This window comes from Pavona decussata, unplaced genomic scaffold (assembly GCF_977016875.1).
Source record: "Pavona decussata unplaced genomic scaffold, jaPavDecu1.1 SCAFFOLD_96, whole genome shotgun sequence".
NCBI classification, from domain to species: domain Eukaryota; kingdom Metazoa; phylum Cnidaria; class Anthozoa; order Scleractinia; family Agariciidae; genus Pavona; species Pavona decussata.
Window position 1 is genome coordinate 2,357,741 of NW_028145513.1, and position 17,839 is coordinate 2,375,579.

Genomic DNA, 17,839 nt, shown 5'->3' on the forward strand with positions numbered 1-17,839 from the left:
ATCCCACACATCACAGTAGTCAAAGACCGGCGCAATTAAAGCGCCATATATTGCTGTAAATTCGTCTATATTAGTTCTCTAACCCGTTCCGTAACCAGAGCTTTATTCAGAAAAGCTGGTGACGATCTTTATTTTGCCATTTTTCTCCCCGATACACGAAATTACCTATATCGCAGGATATCTGTTGACTACGGAAAAATATTCAACGAACATATTTGAGCAGTGTTACAATGTGTTAAATAATAAATTCCGTTTCACGAAGTAAGTCAAGCGTTCGATAACGCCCCCACCCCCCCCCTCCCTCTCCCCTCCCCTGGAAGGCCTGATACCGGCCCTGGCTTGTCCCATTATTGTGAAAGACCACCTGAGAGGAAGTGAGACTGAGGTCATACAAAGTACTGTCATCGATTAAAAAAAAAGAACGTAAACAAACAAGACGGAAATGACGGCATAAAAAATACTGAGTTTATTTGTTAGACGTCCAAAGCATACTTATATATCACCTTGTAAGAGAGGACCCCTAATACGCCGATACAGTATTTATTGGCCCGTTGGCAACATTTTACGTAAGAAAGATTTAACCGATTTCTTTAAATTTTTTTAGCATCCTAAACGGAAACTGTATGAATCTTACGATAATGCTATTTGTTTCTTTGAAAGTGCAAAAGTGTGAAAAACTGCGACTCAAAAATGTTACTTACTCGCCAATAAATAGGCTCGGACCACCTTATCTTACTTAGTGATGTATGTACTACTTTATTAGACCCTTATATGTGTAAAAAAAAAAAAAAAAGTAGCGAGATTAAAATATGACGTTTCGGCGACATATTACCATCATCAAATGTAAATTATAACGTCATGTTTTAATCTCGTTACTTTTTACAAGCTATAACACTTACATAATTTCTGGCTAAGTGATTACGAGTATTCATGCGGTCTAAAATACCGGAAAAGTGATAGATGATCACTGCCTATAAATTAAATTACTTAATTTTTAAACGAACAGTGGGGAACTTATCTTTTACCAAATGTGCATATCAGTACAGCACTGATATCAACACTTTTTCTGAGTTTTCGTTTATATCGTAGCAAATCCAATAATTCATACCATGGAGTGTCATACCAAGTCCCACTCACAATAAATTATTCAAGTATTATTGTCTTTTTCTATTTCCATCTTATTTTACAAGAAAGCCCTAAACTTGTTGGAGTGCGAAATAGCTACATTTATCGACTGGCTCCGAGAGCGGGCGGATGGAGCTATCTTACCCGTTGTCCGTTCGCTCGAAACCACGAACAGTGGAATCTTTTCTTCAAATTTTCCAAGTTGTTCTGGGGGGAAAACGATCCCTAAAATGTTCGGAAAACTCTCAACATTTGCCTAAGGAAAGAAATTATCCACAGCCGGCTGTGAAGAATTTCTGTCCGAGCAGAACAGTTTCACGTTTTTTTTTTTTTGTTTTTGTTTTTTTTGTTTTTGTATTTTTAACTTGGAGGTAAAGCCCCCTTGGAAAACTGGGAATGGCTAATCTACGTACGTGCAACAACACTGTTAAGAAGCTGGTGGTTTGGTGTGTGTGGTTGGGCCATTTCAACTGGCCATTGCTGGAGCATGTAAATGACACGGTGGAGGATTAAAAACACCTTGGAAACAAGACGCATGGAAGACAAATTGTTTACTCCTTTTCTCTGAAGAAATAGCTATAGGAAAACCTATTTGCATTATTTATAGTCATGCCAAAAGCTTTTTGTTGTAGTGGTTTTCTGGTGATAAGTTGCACTGAACAATACATAGAGCTTACAATAGGTACCACCTTCTGATGTCACCACTACATAAACACTACCACATCACAAATTGAATTGCTCATTCTCTTAGTTGATTCCCATGGGCTAATTATCCTAATAAAAAAAAAAAAACCTTTAGCAAATCCTCATGCTCTTGAGCATTACCAAGTACTCTCTGTCGCAGTTGTTCAAAACTTTATCTAACTAAAGAGAATACTGATGTTATTTGGGCGAACAGTGTTGAACATGTTTCAATTTAAACTTTTTTGGAATCTGGTCTCAAACAACGAAATTGATTTTAAGAACTTTTTTAAAACCTAAATTTTCGACAACCTTCTGTTGCCTTCGTCAGAGTTGTTCACGTTTCTCTCTAGAATTTCAACGTAGTCTGGATGAATGTCGTGATCCGTTGTTTCGGCGTGGTGCCCATTTGAGCTTTCATTGCTTGACCTTACACCAGACTTGTGTTCTACACCTCTCTTTACTGAGGACACGTCGAACCCTGAGAAAGAAGCCTGAGAGTTCGCTGACGTGTCCTCAGCAACCAAAATACAAACCGTTCAAACACTAGGCAGCATTTTCAAGAAACCGAAATACCACCCCGCAGTAAATCAGCTCAAGGTAATCGTTTACAAAGTTAACTGCAAGACATGTGATTTCACCTACGTCGGAGAAAGTATGAGATCCTGGAATTCGCGAGGCGCAGATCACATCGAACAATGAAAGCGCAATTAGGCACCACGCCGAAACAACGCTCACAAAATTGATCCGGACTACGTTGAAATTCTAGAAAGAAACGTCAACCATAGGCAAGAAGGGCTTTTTTGGAAGATTTACATTTACCCCAAGAACACAACTCCGTTACCTGACATACAATCCCACTGGTTTATTTACCACAGGTGTGGGACAGGCGCCAAATACTAAAGAACGGTAAATTTGACGAAGGCAACAGAAGGTTGCTAAAAATTTAGTTTTAAAACGTTTTTGTACGATCAATTTTATTGTTTTAGATCAGATTCAAAATACTTTTAACTCTAACTAGAGAATACTATATGCATCATTTTGTCACCTAAGTGACATGTGAAATCCGTTAGCAAACAGCGCACGTCCACTGAAAGGAAAAGCTCAAAAATCGAAAATAAAACAACTCAGTACTGCTCAATGCTCACGCTACTCCAAAGCTCCATGCTGATTTAAAATACAACGTAGTAGTAGTGTACTTTACAAACGGACTTAAGCTAAAAAGTACATTTATTTGGTAATTCCCAGATCTTCAGCTCCAGACATCCACAGAATATCTCCCCTTTGCGCTCAACCGCTTCACATAGTCAGTGGCTTCATTCTCAGAGATACCAGAATTCTCCTTGACGATCGTCACTAGCAAGTTGTGCACATCACGTGCCATATTGCGAGCATCACTGAAAGAAAACATCGATTCGGTCACGTGTTACCAGAGCCGTGCAATTTTCCTTTCTTTTCCTGGACACGTGTCTATTTTGTAACAGCTGAATTATTACACTATACAAATAAAATAATTATGAAAAGTACTTAGATGTGAAGTTTCTTTAGACTTTTTAACTTTATAACTCATCAATACCACAAGAAAAGCTACCTACCCACAAACATAAATGTGGCCTCCACTGTCCAGAATCTTCCAGATGGATTCCTTATTCTCCGCCATAAGGGTTGTGACATAAATCTTATTTTCCTTAAAAAAGAAAGCAAACAAAGAAAAGAAAGCGCTTGTTTTCTCACAATGCGAATGTTTGAGACAGGCTAAATCAATCGACTTCGACTACATTAGTTACAATATTCTTGGAAGAATCTTTTTTGAGAAATTGAACTGTTTTAAAGGAAGGGCAAGAAAGATAGCCAAATATCGGGTAATAAAGTGACGAACAAGTTACTGGTATCATTCCTGAATTGAATTCACAAGACTAAACTATATGTTTGCTTATACCAATTAAAAGGACACGTGCTTTCCATCAATATGTTTGCTTACACCAATTAAAAGGAGACATCTGCTTTCCATCAATATGTTTGCTTATACCAATTAAAAGGACACATGTGCTTTCCATCAATATGTTCGCGTACACCAATTAAAAGGAGACGTGCTTATACAATCAACCAAACTACCAGCAATCTATAAGCCCATTTATGGTCACAAGATACAAGAGCGCACAGCTCTTACCTGATCTCTTGAAAATGCCACGTGTAGCTTGGAAAGAGTACCGTCGTTCGAGTACGATGTGAGCTCATCCTCGTAAATGTAGTCTTCACTCTTTTTACGACAGCCAAAAAACAACACTGTGTCACCGATTTGTTTACCTACGAGTACAAAGGGACCAAACCCGTGAAAAATTGATAGGCCCTATTACTTTTCCGGCTTTTTTTTTTTATTCATTCGCCAGATCATATCCGATACACAAATTATCATCAAATTACTGACCATTCTGTTTCTGAACGTGTCTGTCCTGAATGAACCCTCTGAAGGGTGCAAAACCAGTCCCTGGTCCAACCATAACAACAGGGGTCACTGACTTGAAAGGCAGGCGGAACTGGGTTTTGCGAACAAAGATTGGAATGCGGGGAATGTCTCCTTCTGCAACACAACAAAAATGTGAAATAAAATTCGTTTAAAAACTGACTAGAAAAATTCGCACAGTAACGCATTGTTTCTCACTCAAGTATGGTACAGAGAGTGGCAGCCTCGTAAGTTACCCGGTTGTTATTTACATGACACTGGAAGGGAAACAGGAAAACTCAGTAAGTTAAGTTTAGGTGTTTATCTAAATTCACACATTATCGCATAAAAAATAAATTTAATACAATGTGTTTACAAATGAAGACAACAATAATAAAAATCTACAGTAACGACTGGCAGATTTCATTTAGAAATGGCGGGGAGGGTAAACAGCTGGGGTTTGACAGGACGAAGGTGTTGATTCCCTCGACTTTTCATTTAGCAAAATGCACCGCGGACTGCTACTAACGAAACTACTACTAACGGTACTAATGGAATTAACGAGACTTGTCCACTCACTTTGCAAATAGCCCCTCCCGAAACACCTCCGAGCACACCGCAAGCCTCACTTAAAAGAGTAAGCTAGAGTACGTTTTGACATTTAATATCATTTATCCTTCAACTGATATGTTCAAGTGGACAGTCACCGCCGACACAAAATGGAACAACTTATGAACAACTTGACAACTCATGATGCAAATTAGGCACGCAAAGTGTGCATGATCTATGTTGGAAGTTTTTGAGGTTACAGGGTTCACAATTGGAAGCACAATTTTTATCCTAGGTTGGTTATGAGCAATCGCCGTGAAATATACTTAGACTTGTTCACTAGTCGAGGAAAGAGGAAGCAAAGGTAAGGCTAACAGACAAACAGTTGATGTTTAGACTACAGTCAACTCTCTCGTAAGCGACCACCCCTGGGGCACGACGGAAGGTGGTCGCTTACGGGAAAGATCAACAAAAATAAGCCTAATACTGGATTGATTAGATAATTACATAAAAATATTACCTTAGCAGTTAAAATAAGGCAAATTGAAACTAATTTACTTGATTTTTTTTCACATCTATTCATTCTTCTGATGAAACTTTGTATAACACTTTTGGAACAGATCACTGTAACAATTCTCGTTTACCTGCAGATCTAATTATAGCCATCCTCTCTGTCTGTAAACTGTAATTATCTGTCAGCAGTCCGGGGTAACGTCATTAAAAATTGAACTATTGTTACTTCTGAGTAATGATTTACTAACGATCATACGTGATTATGTTGGGTGGTCGCTTACTAGAAACAGAAAACAAATGAATATGTGTAATTTCTGGCCTAAAGAGTGGTCGCGGTCCCTTAAGAACTTTGTGTGGTGGTCGCTTATGAAAGAGCTCATGAAACAGTATTTGACTAAGAAACAAAAGGGTTGTTTCACAGGTATCCCAAGCTGTATGAGCGTTAAAATAAATACCTTTGTTTTGACCTTTGTAATTTGAGTGTCACGATGAGTGTTACGCAATGGCGTAAATTATAAGGGTTTGTATGGGAATTTACGAACGTGTTTTGGAATCGAAAATAAATGGCATGAATTGGAAAAAAATGGCTTACCTTGTCTCCTCGGTATCTTGCCAGTGTTTTTGTGCCGTATTTTGGCCATTTCAGCGCGATTTAGTGGGTTTTAGGTTTGCTGATTTCCTCTCTATATATAATCTGATATAATCTCCCCTTAGAGAGGAAATCAGCAAACCTAAAACCCACTAAATCGCGCTGAAAAAAAGCGACACGTTTATCACCTAAGAATGTCTCCAGATACAACGATCAACAATGTTTCAGGAGGACATTTGTTTTCGTGACCAAATTAAAGAATGTCGCGGCACAATATTTCGAAGTAATTTTTCTCAAAGCCCAGACTTTGGTACGTACACCATCACGCCGACGTGGCTGAGCGTAGCCTGCGTAGCAGTCGTTTCCGTTTCCTTCAAGCCAAACGGGGTAAGCGCGTGAGGGCATTGGGCAAAAAGGAGCAAAAACTTTTTTGCTCCTTTTTGCCAAATGCCCTCGCGCGCTTGACCCGCTTGGCTTGAAGGAAACGGAAACGACTGCTACGCAGGCTAGGCTGAGCGCCAAAATCAATGCCAACAAATGTACGAGGAGCAAAGATCACATTTTCCTGATTAAATTATCGCTTCTAAACAAAAACATGTTCTGACAATCTCTCAAATTACAAGACAGCATTGTGTAGATAAAATACATATAAACACGCCACATCTAATTCCGCACTTTACCCTCACCGTATATTGTGTTAGATTACATTTTCTGGCAAAGAACCTAAATTTTGTCGGTGAGAGTAAAATGATGAATGAGTTTGTGGAATGGCATGTGGCATGTAATGACGTGCAGAATTTAAACAATTAAATTAACTGAAGAGCGCATACTGTTTTCGCGCCAATTTTATTAGAGTAAAATGATGTCAGTAACAGACGATAGAGTAAAAAATGGGATTGAGAGATACCACATGCTCTTTGGGTTTATCAATGATGTTGATGCTCATACCTTTGGGTTTCTTGGTTTCCAGCCAGTTAGTAGCCACACCCTTTTGCACCCTGCCAGTGGATGTAGTCCACCTTACAAGAACAGCGGTAATGTGAATGGAGGTCGGATACATCTACAATACAGGAAAATTAAACTTTATAAATAAGCCTTTATAGATATAGCCTTTATAAATAAGCTCACGATAGGAATCATCTAATGGGCATCCCATTGCACATACCAGCTTCCAACTTGAATAGTGTGTGGTGTGTGGTGATTTTACGTTTGCTTACTGCCAAGACATTCGTGTTCGGGCTTTGTTGTCACTACGATATCCGGAACTTCAAGGCTACTTCAGAAACTAATCGTTTCAATGAGGTCGCTCACCATGAATTCTCAAAGACGCACAATCCAGTATCGGAGGTAGGTATGCAAGACATTGTCTCAATTTAGTTTCAGAATTTTCGAAATAGCAGATTTGATAGACATCGGTCTGTAATGGTGTGTAATGACGTCATATATTCCACAGTGCGCTAATTTCTAATTTTCTCGACAACCAGACCTTACTTTTCAAAAGGATGTCATGCACGCGGTAGGCCACATCTAAATGGTACAAGACTACATGAGCGCGTTTTGAACAAGATTAGGCTGCAATATTTTTCTTAAAAGAGGTTGAAATTCGCCTTTGTTTTTTATTATTCGTCCAGCCAAGTGTTTGCATGCCCTTGAAATTTAGGGACACGGTTAAGGAATAAGTTGAACTTGGGTACAAAGATCAAGAAAAAATAATGCATCAACTGGTTTCCGAGTTATATATTCCGCAACGAAGATGCTACTACTGTCAACATCAAAGGCTCCGGTGAGCCAACTCGTGAATGCAGAATAAAAGAAGTGAATAATGGTCACCGTAACGCAGTATTCGCATCAACCAGCGCAACTGCAAAGCAGTTCTACCTTTGGTGACGATGAGATGGAGTAGTAACGACACTGCAGGCGGGGAAGAAGCTCTAAAAGATGATCCAAAGGCGGTCGCAATGATGAAAGATCTTCCAACACTGCAACAATATGGCGATGAGGCAACAAAACCCAGTCCTGGTATTGTTTCTGAAAGTTGACAATACAATGAATTTCAGTGCATCTTAAGTTCAGTTGAGTTCAAAGTAAGGGGAAATCACACTACTCGACAGGCATCCACAAGTTTATTCACGTGGAATACTAACTTTTTAATCGTATCACCATAAATACAGCAAGAGTTGGTGATCAAGTAAAGGAATTCCATCATTCACGCAGTTTCCTTGATTCGATAGTTACACGCTCTGTTATAAGCTGCGTTTGTATGCGCGGGTACTGCCTTAACCGTCTTCCCTGGAAAAGGGATCAATGAAAGCCCTTAGGGAGTCGCGGAAAGCCGATAAAATGGTGCAAGATTGATAGAACGGTCAAACCTTGATCGCGTAATTTTTCCACTTTCCGGCTGAAGGAGAGGTGTTTTATTATATCACGAAAAAACCTTTAAATGCATATGTCGCAAATGGAAGTTGGGTGACCAGAAGCCGTACCGCCAACAGGTAGAACACCCCACAAGCCTGCGCCTACCCACAACCCAGCCACGAGCCCCGTCCGCAACCCAGCGCTAACCCTAGCACCCGTCACACTGAGACTAGAAGCTCAGTGGAAAAATAATAGGTAAGACAGAACTAACCCTAACCCTTAACCAACCCCCAACCCTAACACCAATCCCAAACAATAACAAACTAACACTACCGGGAGGGAAGAGGGGGAGAGAAAAGCCCTACAAAACGCGATAAACCAACCACGCCACGAAAAACGCTGAGTAGAGTAAATATCCGCGCACGTGCAAAGGAGCACGTCTACACCGCAAGAGAATACCGCTGGCCACGCAACTGCCCGCGGACCTGAACCAGGCCCGAAACCTGAACAAACGCCGAAACGCTAACGTGCCACCAGTGTCCAAACTATGCGCCAATAAACGCTAACGCCACGCTACGCCACGCCACCAGGGAGCAAACTTGCTCCAAGTCGTAAACTAAGTTAAATTAAATACCCTATTAGACTAAAAAATAATCTATGCCTATTTGAAAGGCCTTTCAAAGAGAATAAGAATGGCGTCTTCTTTTTCTTTTCAATATCTTCTCTCCTTCCAGAGATTATCAAGTTTTTGTTTAAAAACTAATGAGGTCACAAGTCGTCTCAGTACAAAGAGAAATCACAAAATCAAGAATATCTCGAGAAATATTGGAGTGACGCTGCTCAAACTTAGTACCAATAATGCATGCCATACAAGAAACGAACTGACGCAAATTTTGATGTTCCCATTTTGTTGCTGTTAAAGATAGCTGAATGATAGCTGTATCAGTTTATTTTATTGTTTAACATTGAATTTCTCCTTATAATACACTATACATGCACGTGTATGTACTGACTGTCACAGCTTTTAAGCCAGACAGACCAAAAGAATGATTACTTTAGTCAATAAGTTGGTTTAGTACACTCAGTTGTTAATTAAAACACTTGCTTGTATAGTATTAGTTTTGAATGGTATTTGTTATTGTATTTCTAATCTGTAGATACCCATTCTGCTTATACTTTTGTATCGTAATAACTAATAACAGTAGATAAATTACAGTGTTGTACTGTAAGCTGCGTATGTAAGTATCGTATGGTAAGCAGTGACAGAACTGAATTGTAAGTAGTCCAAGTATAGTATTGTTAGTTGTGTAATTACCGTAACGTAAGTGAGGTAAGTAATTGTAATAAGTGTTCTTTGTGTTGCAACAATTAATTCGCTACTAAAAAAAACCATTGTCATTCTCACAATCAAGTCGTACTCGTACTCAATCTCGTACTCGTAGTCAAATCTGAAGGTCCCTAATATGAACCTACTACGGCTTGGGCTTCCTGAAGTAACAAATAAGCCAATCTCAGCCACTCCTTTCACTTACTGACACTCACAGAAACTTACTTTTGCCTCCTCAGTGGTATCCGTAATGTTCATGAGGAATTCTTTGTGCTCAAAATCCTTTGCATATTCTGCTAATTCTCTCAAAACATGAGTCTTCACTGTGCTGGCAATGTCCACATAGTGCAGGAGGGCAGTGCGATATGTTGTAGGACAAGGGAAAGGGTTTTTCTTAGCTGAATCCTCTGAAAGAGCAACCAAATATTCCAGGTAGCAAGTTTAACAGCATTAACAGCGTGGTATGACCGCAACTAATTAACTTTCCTACATAAATAACCAATCAGAATTTAAGGTAGCTTTCTGTTTCGAGACACCAGTAGGGCGAGTAAATCACTCTATCTACTGCTCAGTTTTACTCGGCTTCCAGTACAACCCACTTTTGTGGATTGGATGAACTAAATTTGTTGCTCACAAACATATTTAATTTGTACGATAACATTTCAATGAATTTTCAGAATCTGTAACCAAAGGCTCCTATGAGCCAGTTCGTGGATGAAAAGGATCAATTATTGATACAGGAGTTTGGTTGGGGCGGAAAAAATGCATACGGTGTAGAACAAGCGTAAGACTCGACACGAGTAGGAAATCGCTGTCTTTGGCGACATTATGCCGCATTACAAGTACACACTGAAACGTCCACTTTTACCCAACGAGTATTCAAAATCTTCAAAGATCTCTAAGTTGGCTTCTTCCAAGCGTCACCCAGAAAGTTTACAAATTACAATTTAAAAGAACCCTTATGGAAAGTAATTTTAAAAAGTAAGTTTCTGGAAACTTGTAGAATACTTAGTCACGCAATGTAAGTACCATGCTATGGAACTGTTAAGAACATTCTACTAGATGATGTAACGCTACACTAAGAGTTGTGTTTTAAACTCCCAGAATGTTCCAGAATACTTTTAAGTGCTAGCTACCAAGCTATATACAACTATTAAAATAATTGTCTATAAGGACTTAGCTAGCTAGCAGTGTGATTGTTGTTTTCAGCAGAGAGCGACTGTTTGGAGAAGCTGTACTAAGAAAAATGGAGAGCTCTAGCTAATCGTGAAAGTTCATTTAAAGTCAAGTGGTTTGAGAAATTTCATTGCAGACATCGACGGTGGTAACTTACGTTTTACTCAGTTGTGGCCTAAAGATAGTTTGATAGTAGATTGAATTGTTAAGAAGACGCTTCTTTGTAACTATAACTTTACTAAGTATCGTTAAATTAATTACTTGGGTTTATAGGAGTGTTTTGCCGTGTATCTTTTCTGTCGGTTAATTTATACCGCAACAGAACTCAAAAACTTTTACTACAGTACGTGCTTCTGACTACCCACGTGGGCCTAACATTTCGCATTTATTTAGAGGTGAGGTAAGCGTGTTTAAAACATATTCAAGGTATTCAAAGATATATGGTTAATTTTTAGCTGAGTAGTTAGCTGAGTACAGCAGATGCTTTCGAAATCGCTGAACCAAGTAAATGAACAGGCTCGCCCTAAGTTAGCCTGCGTAGCAAGCGTTTCCAGCGAGCGAAAAGATATTTTCCGGTTTCTGGCCGCGAGAAATAGGGCGAGCGCAAAGAAAAAAAAAAACGCCCTATTTCTCGCCCGGCCAGAAACCGGAAAATAGCTTTTCGCTCGCGTGAAAAGTTTGCTACACAGGCTAGCCCCAAGTCTCCCAGAGGCTCAGTGATTAGAGCATCCGACCAGTGTATGGAGGGTCATGGGTTCCCTCCCCAAAGGCACTCAGTCTCTGATTGTGTCGTTGTCCAACGTTCGGGATATGATAAATACAAGGAGCCTAAATAAGCCTTAAATAAGCCTGTTAAAACTATAGTTGGAATCGTCAACGGAAAAAGTTCAATTAAACAACAAAACAGTGCCGGACAACTATAAACTAAGACAATTACTTTTAAATAGACGTGACAGAGGTGCCGATTAAAAAAACTTAAAATCTCAATTTGTAAAAGTTCTGCTCACCATCAGTATTCTTAAGTGAGATGACAGCATCGAGGTCAACATTTAACATGCTTCCAAGCTTCTCCACAAGTTCAGGGTCATTAGTAGGGTACACAGCAACATGGTCTCCCGCTTCGTACCTCAAAATGTAACATTATACTTGTAAGATATGTTGGTTTTTTTTGAACAACTTGAACTATGTCACTATTATTTTCTCAGTTCAGTAAATCTTGTTATCGTGATGAGATAACATTATCAGATTATCAGGCCTTCAACAATTTTCCCCGGGTTTCGATTGAAAAAAATCCTGCTATTGGGGGTGGGGGGGGGGGGGGGGGGAGGGAACAAGGGAATGAAGCAATCGATGGTCTTGGGAGGAATGGATATTCTCTGGAACCACAATTTTTGGGGTATCTGTTTGGCTTCTATTAACAAGGAAATATCTTAAAAGCCAATACACGTTTTCTTAGCAATACATATTGGCACCAGAGAACGTTTTGAACTCATACAAACAAAATACCCCCCCCCCCCCCCCCCCACCCCTCACTAAAAGAAGGAGGTTTCACTGCTGAATTCAAGCTGTGTATAGCTTACCGCAAACTTTAGGTCTTCGTTTGCCAAGTTTTTTTTCTCTTATAAACGAAGTAAAAACTATCCCCATAAAAGATTAAAGTCAGCCCATAGATATTGACACAGCTACATAATTTCATTCAGTAACATACTTAATTTTAGAGCCAGTGATGTCAAGTTCTACATGCATACAAGATCGATTTCCAGCTCTGTGTAGTTCACGATTCACTAGAACAGGAGCTAGGAACGGATTCTTAGCATCAAAAGGCCTGCAAAGTAAAGAAAAGACAGTCTCATTTAAGACACTGTAGGAAAACTGTCCAGTGCATCCTCTACACTTTCAAAGTCATTAGACTTGAAGTCTATACTTGTTCTTTGTCTTCTTGCAGGTAGATTTCCATTAAGATTTTAAACAAATATTTTGTACAAAATAAATACGCATACACTTTTTCTGTGGAAACCCAGCGGGACATTGTGGCGGCTGCTACGCCACGGACTTGAACTTACAAGCTTTACGAGTTTTGTTTGTTCGAACAATGACTATGTTGATTGCACAGATTTGTGATTCGTAATGTGATTTGCAAACATCGTATAGTGGTTAGAAACAACTTTTAGATTAAATTTGCTGTCAAACATAGATTTTTATACTTGATACTGAATTTTTGCTTTCAAGGTTCCAACAAAGGTTATGTTGAAGCACTCAGGATGCAGATCACATACTTTTTGTGCCTGTAGGTTGAGATGTTGATTTGTTATCCCCTGTTTTTCCTCATAAAAGAGCCAAGTCAAACATGGGACTTTTTTGTTAAACTCTTGAGACATGCATCTGTAATGGCTAGCTTAACCATGTGGGCAGTTGTGCAAAATTTAATAAACTCAAAATGGAGGTTTAATATGGGCCTGCCTGCATATGCATACATGTATTGGCACAGTTTCTTTCATCCTACCCAGCTCCTACGGATGGTGTGTTTCCATGTTTTCCTTGGTGTACCTTTTTTCAATCTACATTTTGGCATCAGAAGACACAAGGCCAAATAATTATATGAGGTGACCTTTTGCCAAAGAACTGTTGTCACCTTACATGGATCTTGCATAGTTTGCCTTTGTATCTCTCCATTTGAATCAATCCACCCCCTTCCACTGGACAATAACTTTACGCGATTTGCACAAAGAATAATAAGCAACCCTTTTGTAATAAGGTGTGTTAGTGACAAAATTCAAAAGTAAACTTACGGTCGCTGAGTAACATATGACTTCAGTTTATTCATCTCCCCACGATAGATCTTGTCTTGAGGTAAGTCATTATGGATCACAAGTTTGAATTGGCGCTCTGTACAAGATGACAGTCTCCTGCAAAGAACAAGAAATATTTATCACCCAACTCTGCATTAACTGCCTAATTCAAGATTCAGAGTCTTGTGACAGACACAGACACCTTTATTTAGTTATAGAGCTCAGGGTAGTCCCTTCAGGAGCTTAAAAGCACCCTGCTATCAATAGGAGCCCTGGGCTCAGATGTTCAAAGCCCGATAAAGCTAATCCTGGGTTAACAAGAACTTTGATTCGATTATATTTAGTAATCTATAAGGATTCTTCCAAAAGATTTTGTCCCTCAGTTTTGCCTTAGACTTTTCTTTGCCATTAGCTTAAAATGAGCCTTTAAAAATAATTTTTGATGAGCGAGATGAAAACTTTGGTTAATTTTTAATCATGGATTAGCGTTAATCGGCTTTCGAACAGCTCGGCCCTGAGCAGTAAATACACTAATTACAATGCAGATATACTACAAAAGGGAAAAACAATGTGAATATACCACGAAAAACTATTTACAATATAGATAAACTATAAAAACTATACAAAATCTGTTAATAAAAGTAATGAACAATAGAAGTCAATTCAAAAAAGCTATCTAGAAAAATTATTAAAAACTATGCATCCATGACAGTGAAAGGATCTCTTGGTGACTTCCGTTCTTACGGCAGGTAGATGAAGCAGATCACGTTGTCTAGTTGCGCGTGTGTGAATCTTGTTGTTAAAAGTAAAACAGCGGTCAAAATATTGAGGGCGACGCCTTTCAATGCACTTCTTTACAAGCTGAAAAGCATGTTCACGACATCTTTCTGCAAGCGCCGGCCACTTGAGAATGTCCATTGCAGGGCTACTGCGATAAGTTCTGGCAACAATTCTACGTGCTCTCTTCTGTAATGCCTCTAAGGCCTGACTATTTCCCTCGCCGCAACATCCCCACAGAATATCACAGTACTTGAGAATTGGTCTAATTAACGAGAAGTTTGCAACATCGGCACTATGAGTCATCAGATTATTGCAAAGACGGCCTAACATACCTACATGCTTGCCTGCCTTAGAAATCATTTTTTTTATATGACTGGGATAGATTCTGGAATACCCGGCCACTAAAATCTAGAACTTAAAAACCTGCTACCGCAGTCCCGCAGTCATCTAATTTGCATCCACTACGGGACTGCTGACCACGGTAGCAATCCAGTTTAAAACTTAGATCAATTACTTATTCATCTGTTGAGCGCGGTAGCACGGACCACGGGTTTCAGAGTAATGCACCTTGCGAGTGGACGGGGATTCTGAAATTGCACCTATGACTGCCCCAGATAAGGCGTTCATCAAAACCACGCCTAGGTAGGTAAACTCATAAACCCTCTCAATTTTTTGCCATCAATGTGTATATTAAAAGAGTCTGCACTGGCAAGCCTAGCAGCGGTCCCAAAACGCATGACTTCAATCTTTGCGACATTAATAAAAAGACTACGAACAGAACAAAACTGTATCGTCAGCGTACATAAGAATACCACACTCAAACACCGCCTCCAGTATATCGTTCACATGCAATATGAACAACTACGGATCAAGAATTGACCCTTGAGGTACCCCTATGGGCACACCCTAGGGGTTTGACACCATGAAACTCCACGACTTGTATTCCGTTCCTCAAGTAGTCGGTAAACCACTCATGCTCAGGGCCAATAACTCCCACTGTAGATAACTTGTCCAGCAACACGCCATGGTCTACAGTATCAAAAGCTTTACCCAAATCAATAAACAAGGCTCCTGTCAGCTGACCTTGATCTATGCCGGCTTCTGCGAATGCCTCAGCCAAGCTGAGAGCTACAAACGAAGTCGAATGTCATTTACGAAAACCAAATTAATACGGGCCCAAAATAATATGTTGCTGCAGATAGTGATATAGCTGCCAATGCACGACCCTTTCCAGGATTTTCGAAAGCACAGACAGTATAGAAATCGGACGGTAGTTATCCATATCCTTTCCAGAGATCAGGAACTCAACCAGACTCTAGCGAGGTGTTTCTGATGATAGTTAAATGCCTAGTCTTTCAAAAAAAAAAAAAAAAAGGCAGGGATGTTATCTAAACCTACGGCCTTCCCTGCTTTGAGACCACGCAGTTGAGCTCGCACGAAAGCCACGGAAACTACTTCAAACTTAAACGGCGGGTACTGATGAGTAATACCCGAGGGTTGTCGTAGGGTGGGGACACCGGAAACTTAAGGAGGCTCATCAAACGAGTTGCCGCACTAGTGAACAAATTGTTAAAAGCATTTGCTATACACAGCTTGTCAGACGTCACAGATCCATTGACGCTAATATTAGGGGAAGTCGCTTTTTTCTCTCCAGGCAGAATCTTTTTCATGGTTTTCCAAGATGTTCTAGGATCGCCAACACTCTCATCAATAAAACGTCTATTGTAAGCCGCTTTCACCTTCTTGATGTCGCTCGTAACGCGATTTCTAAAACATTGATATATCGTCCAGTCCTCTGAGTGAGTTGTTTTTCTGGCTTTCTTGAAAATAATAATCGCGCCGGTGCATATTTACTTCAATGCCCCTATTTGTCGCTCTAGTATTTCTAATCTTTTTTACTTTTCAAGAGAGACACATAATTATAATACGAGATTCTCCTCAATTGGTAACCACCACATTAAATATTCGAGACTAAACCAACAATCTAAATCTTTCTCTCGACTTGGGGCTAAAATATGGAACAGTATTCCCTCCGAATTTCGAAAGTTACCCAAGCACATGTTTGTATGGCTCACTGACAAATTGTATATAGATTTCTGTAAACTGTAATTAATTCTCATAAATGAGTCTTCTCACTACCCGCCTAGATTAGCTCTAGCTACTTGCGGGTTAGTGTTGTCCTGAATATTAATTACATATTAACATTTTTGAATAAACTCGAAACTTTGATTTGGCCAAGGACAATTGTCCACGCCACGCACAAGCCTCTGTATCACAGGACCTCAGGCACGTGTCGGTAGGCAATGTAACAAATGCGAACCTTATTCCCAGGGTCTTTCCTCTTCAAGTCCCAGGGAGCGACGTGAAGAAGAGAGACCCTGGGAACGGGGTTGGACAAATGCTGGCTTGAAGTCAGCCCAAAGATCATTTACACCAACAGGCGGCACATAAAAGTAGAAACAGAGTTCCAGGTAACACCTTCAAGGTCCCTGCGGAAATCACTCGGATTATAATTAGCATAGTTCCTAAAAGCCTTAAATTGAGCAGGGGGTTTCCTCCAATTGAGGTTTCGGACACAATAAACAAGCTCATGATCACTAAGATTGGTTGAGACTACTCCCGAATCACAGATATTCTGAGGATAGTTCACGGCAATAAAGTCAATGAGTGACTTTGAGTCTTTCTCGATTCTAGTCGGGCTGTTGATAAGCTGCTTCAAATTCAGACTTTTGAAGAGCGATTTGAGTTGTTTACACTCAGAGTTATTACGATGAGCGGATATTAAACAACAGTTGAAGTCACCGAATGGGAAAATCTCTTTGCAATTGGCAGTAGCGGTTTCTAAGATACTGTTTAGCTTAACCATAAAATCCTCATCATAGTATTTAGATGAACGGTCGGGTCTGTAAAAGTTACCAACAAGAAAACTGTGTGATTTCGGCATCACAATTTCCAACTACAGCCCTTCAACATTATCAACTTCAAGGTCATCCCTTCTTGTCACTACAAGGTCATTCCGTGCACAGACCGCAACCCCACCGTTGTTACCCTTACTGTCCTTTCTGAAAGTTGATAACCCGAGATTTCGAATTCATTATCGCTTCTATCAGGCTTTAGCCAAGACTCGGAGAGAGTTATCAATGTGAGATAGCCAGGAGATGTAACTCAATGCAATGTGCACTTTTTATTCATTTATTTTTGCACTATACTAGATACTTAACAACAAATTATTGTAAAAGTCATTACAATTTGTTTTGTTTTTACGTATACATGTACAGTACTTGCAATACAGTTACTTGTGGTATTTAAAATTGGCTACTTATACTATTTTCGGTGTGGAAAATTTTGCACAAGTTTACAATCATTTTTAAGAGACCATTGCATAAAAACCAGTGATTAAAAGACTTACCTCCTAATTTCGCGTACATCAATGCCATATTTGCTCAAAACTGCTGGCCAGAAAGCCTCTCTCCACCTTACAAAATCCTCTTCCAAGCTGAAAAAAAAGAAGA

General features: G+C 39.6%; 1 protein-coding gene across 1 annotated transcript in view; it reads right to left on the bottom strand.

The window, feature by feature from the left end:
• Nucleotides 1–443: 443 nt before the first annotated feature.
• LOC146472919 (NADPH--cytochrome P450 reductase-like) overlaps nucleotides 444–17,839 on the bottom strand; it is a 46,464-nt gene continuing 29,068 nt past the window's right edge. The window contains exons 6-16 of the mRNA XM_085119135.1: nucleotides 17,737–17,823; nucleotides 13,548–13,664; nucleotides 12,467–12,583; nucleotides 11,766–11,884; nucleotides 9,808–9,989; nucleotides 7,779–7,928; nucleotides 6,849–6,960; nucleotides 4,235–4,387; nucleotides 3,977–4,113; nucleotides 3,402–3,493; nucleotides 444–3,203 (exon numbers count right to left, since the gene is read on the bottom strand). Of these exons, the coding sequence (XP_084975261.1) occupies nucleotides 3,059–3,203; nucleotides 3,402–3,493; nucleotides 3,977–4,113; nucleotides 4,235–4,387; nucleotides 6,849–6,960; nucleotides 7,779–7,928; nucleotides 9,808–9,989; nucleotides 11,766–11,884; nucleotides 12,467–12,583; nucleotides 13,548–13,664; nucleotides 17,737–17,823 (1,411 nt within the window). The 3' untranslated portion in view covers nucleotides 444–3,058. The remainder of the gene's footprint in view (nucleotides 3,204–3,401; nucleotides 3,494–3,976; nucleotides 4,114–4,234; nucleotides 4,388–6,848; nucleotides 6,961–7,778; nucleotides 7,929–9,807; nucleotides 9,990–11,765; nucleotides 11,885–12,466; nucleotides 12,584–13,547; nucleotides 13,665–17,736; nucleotides 17,824–17,839) is intronic.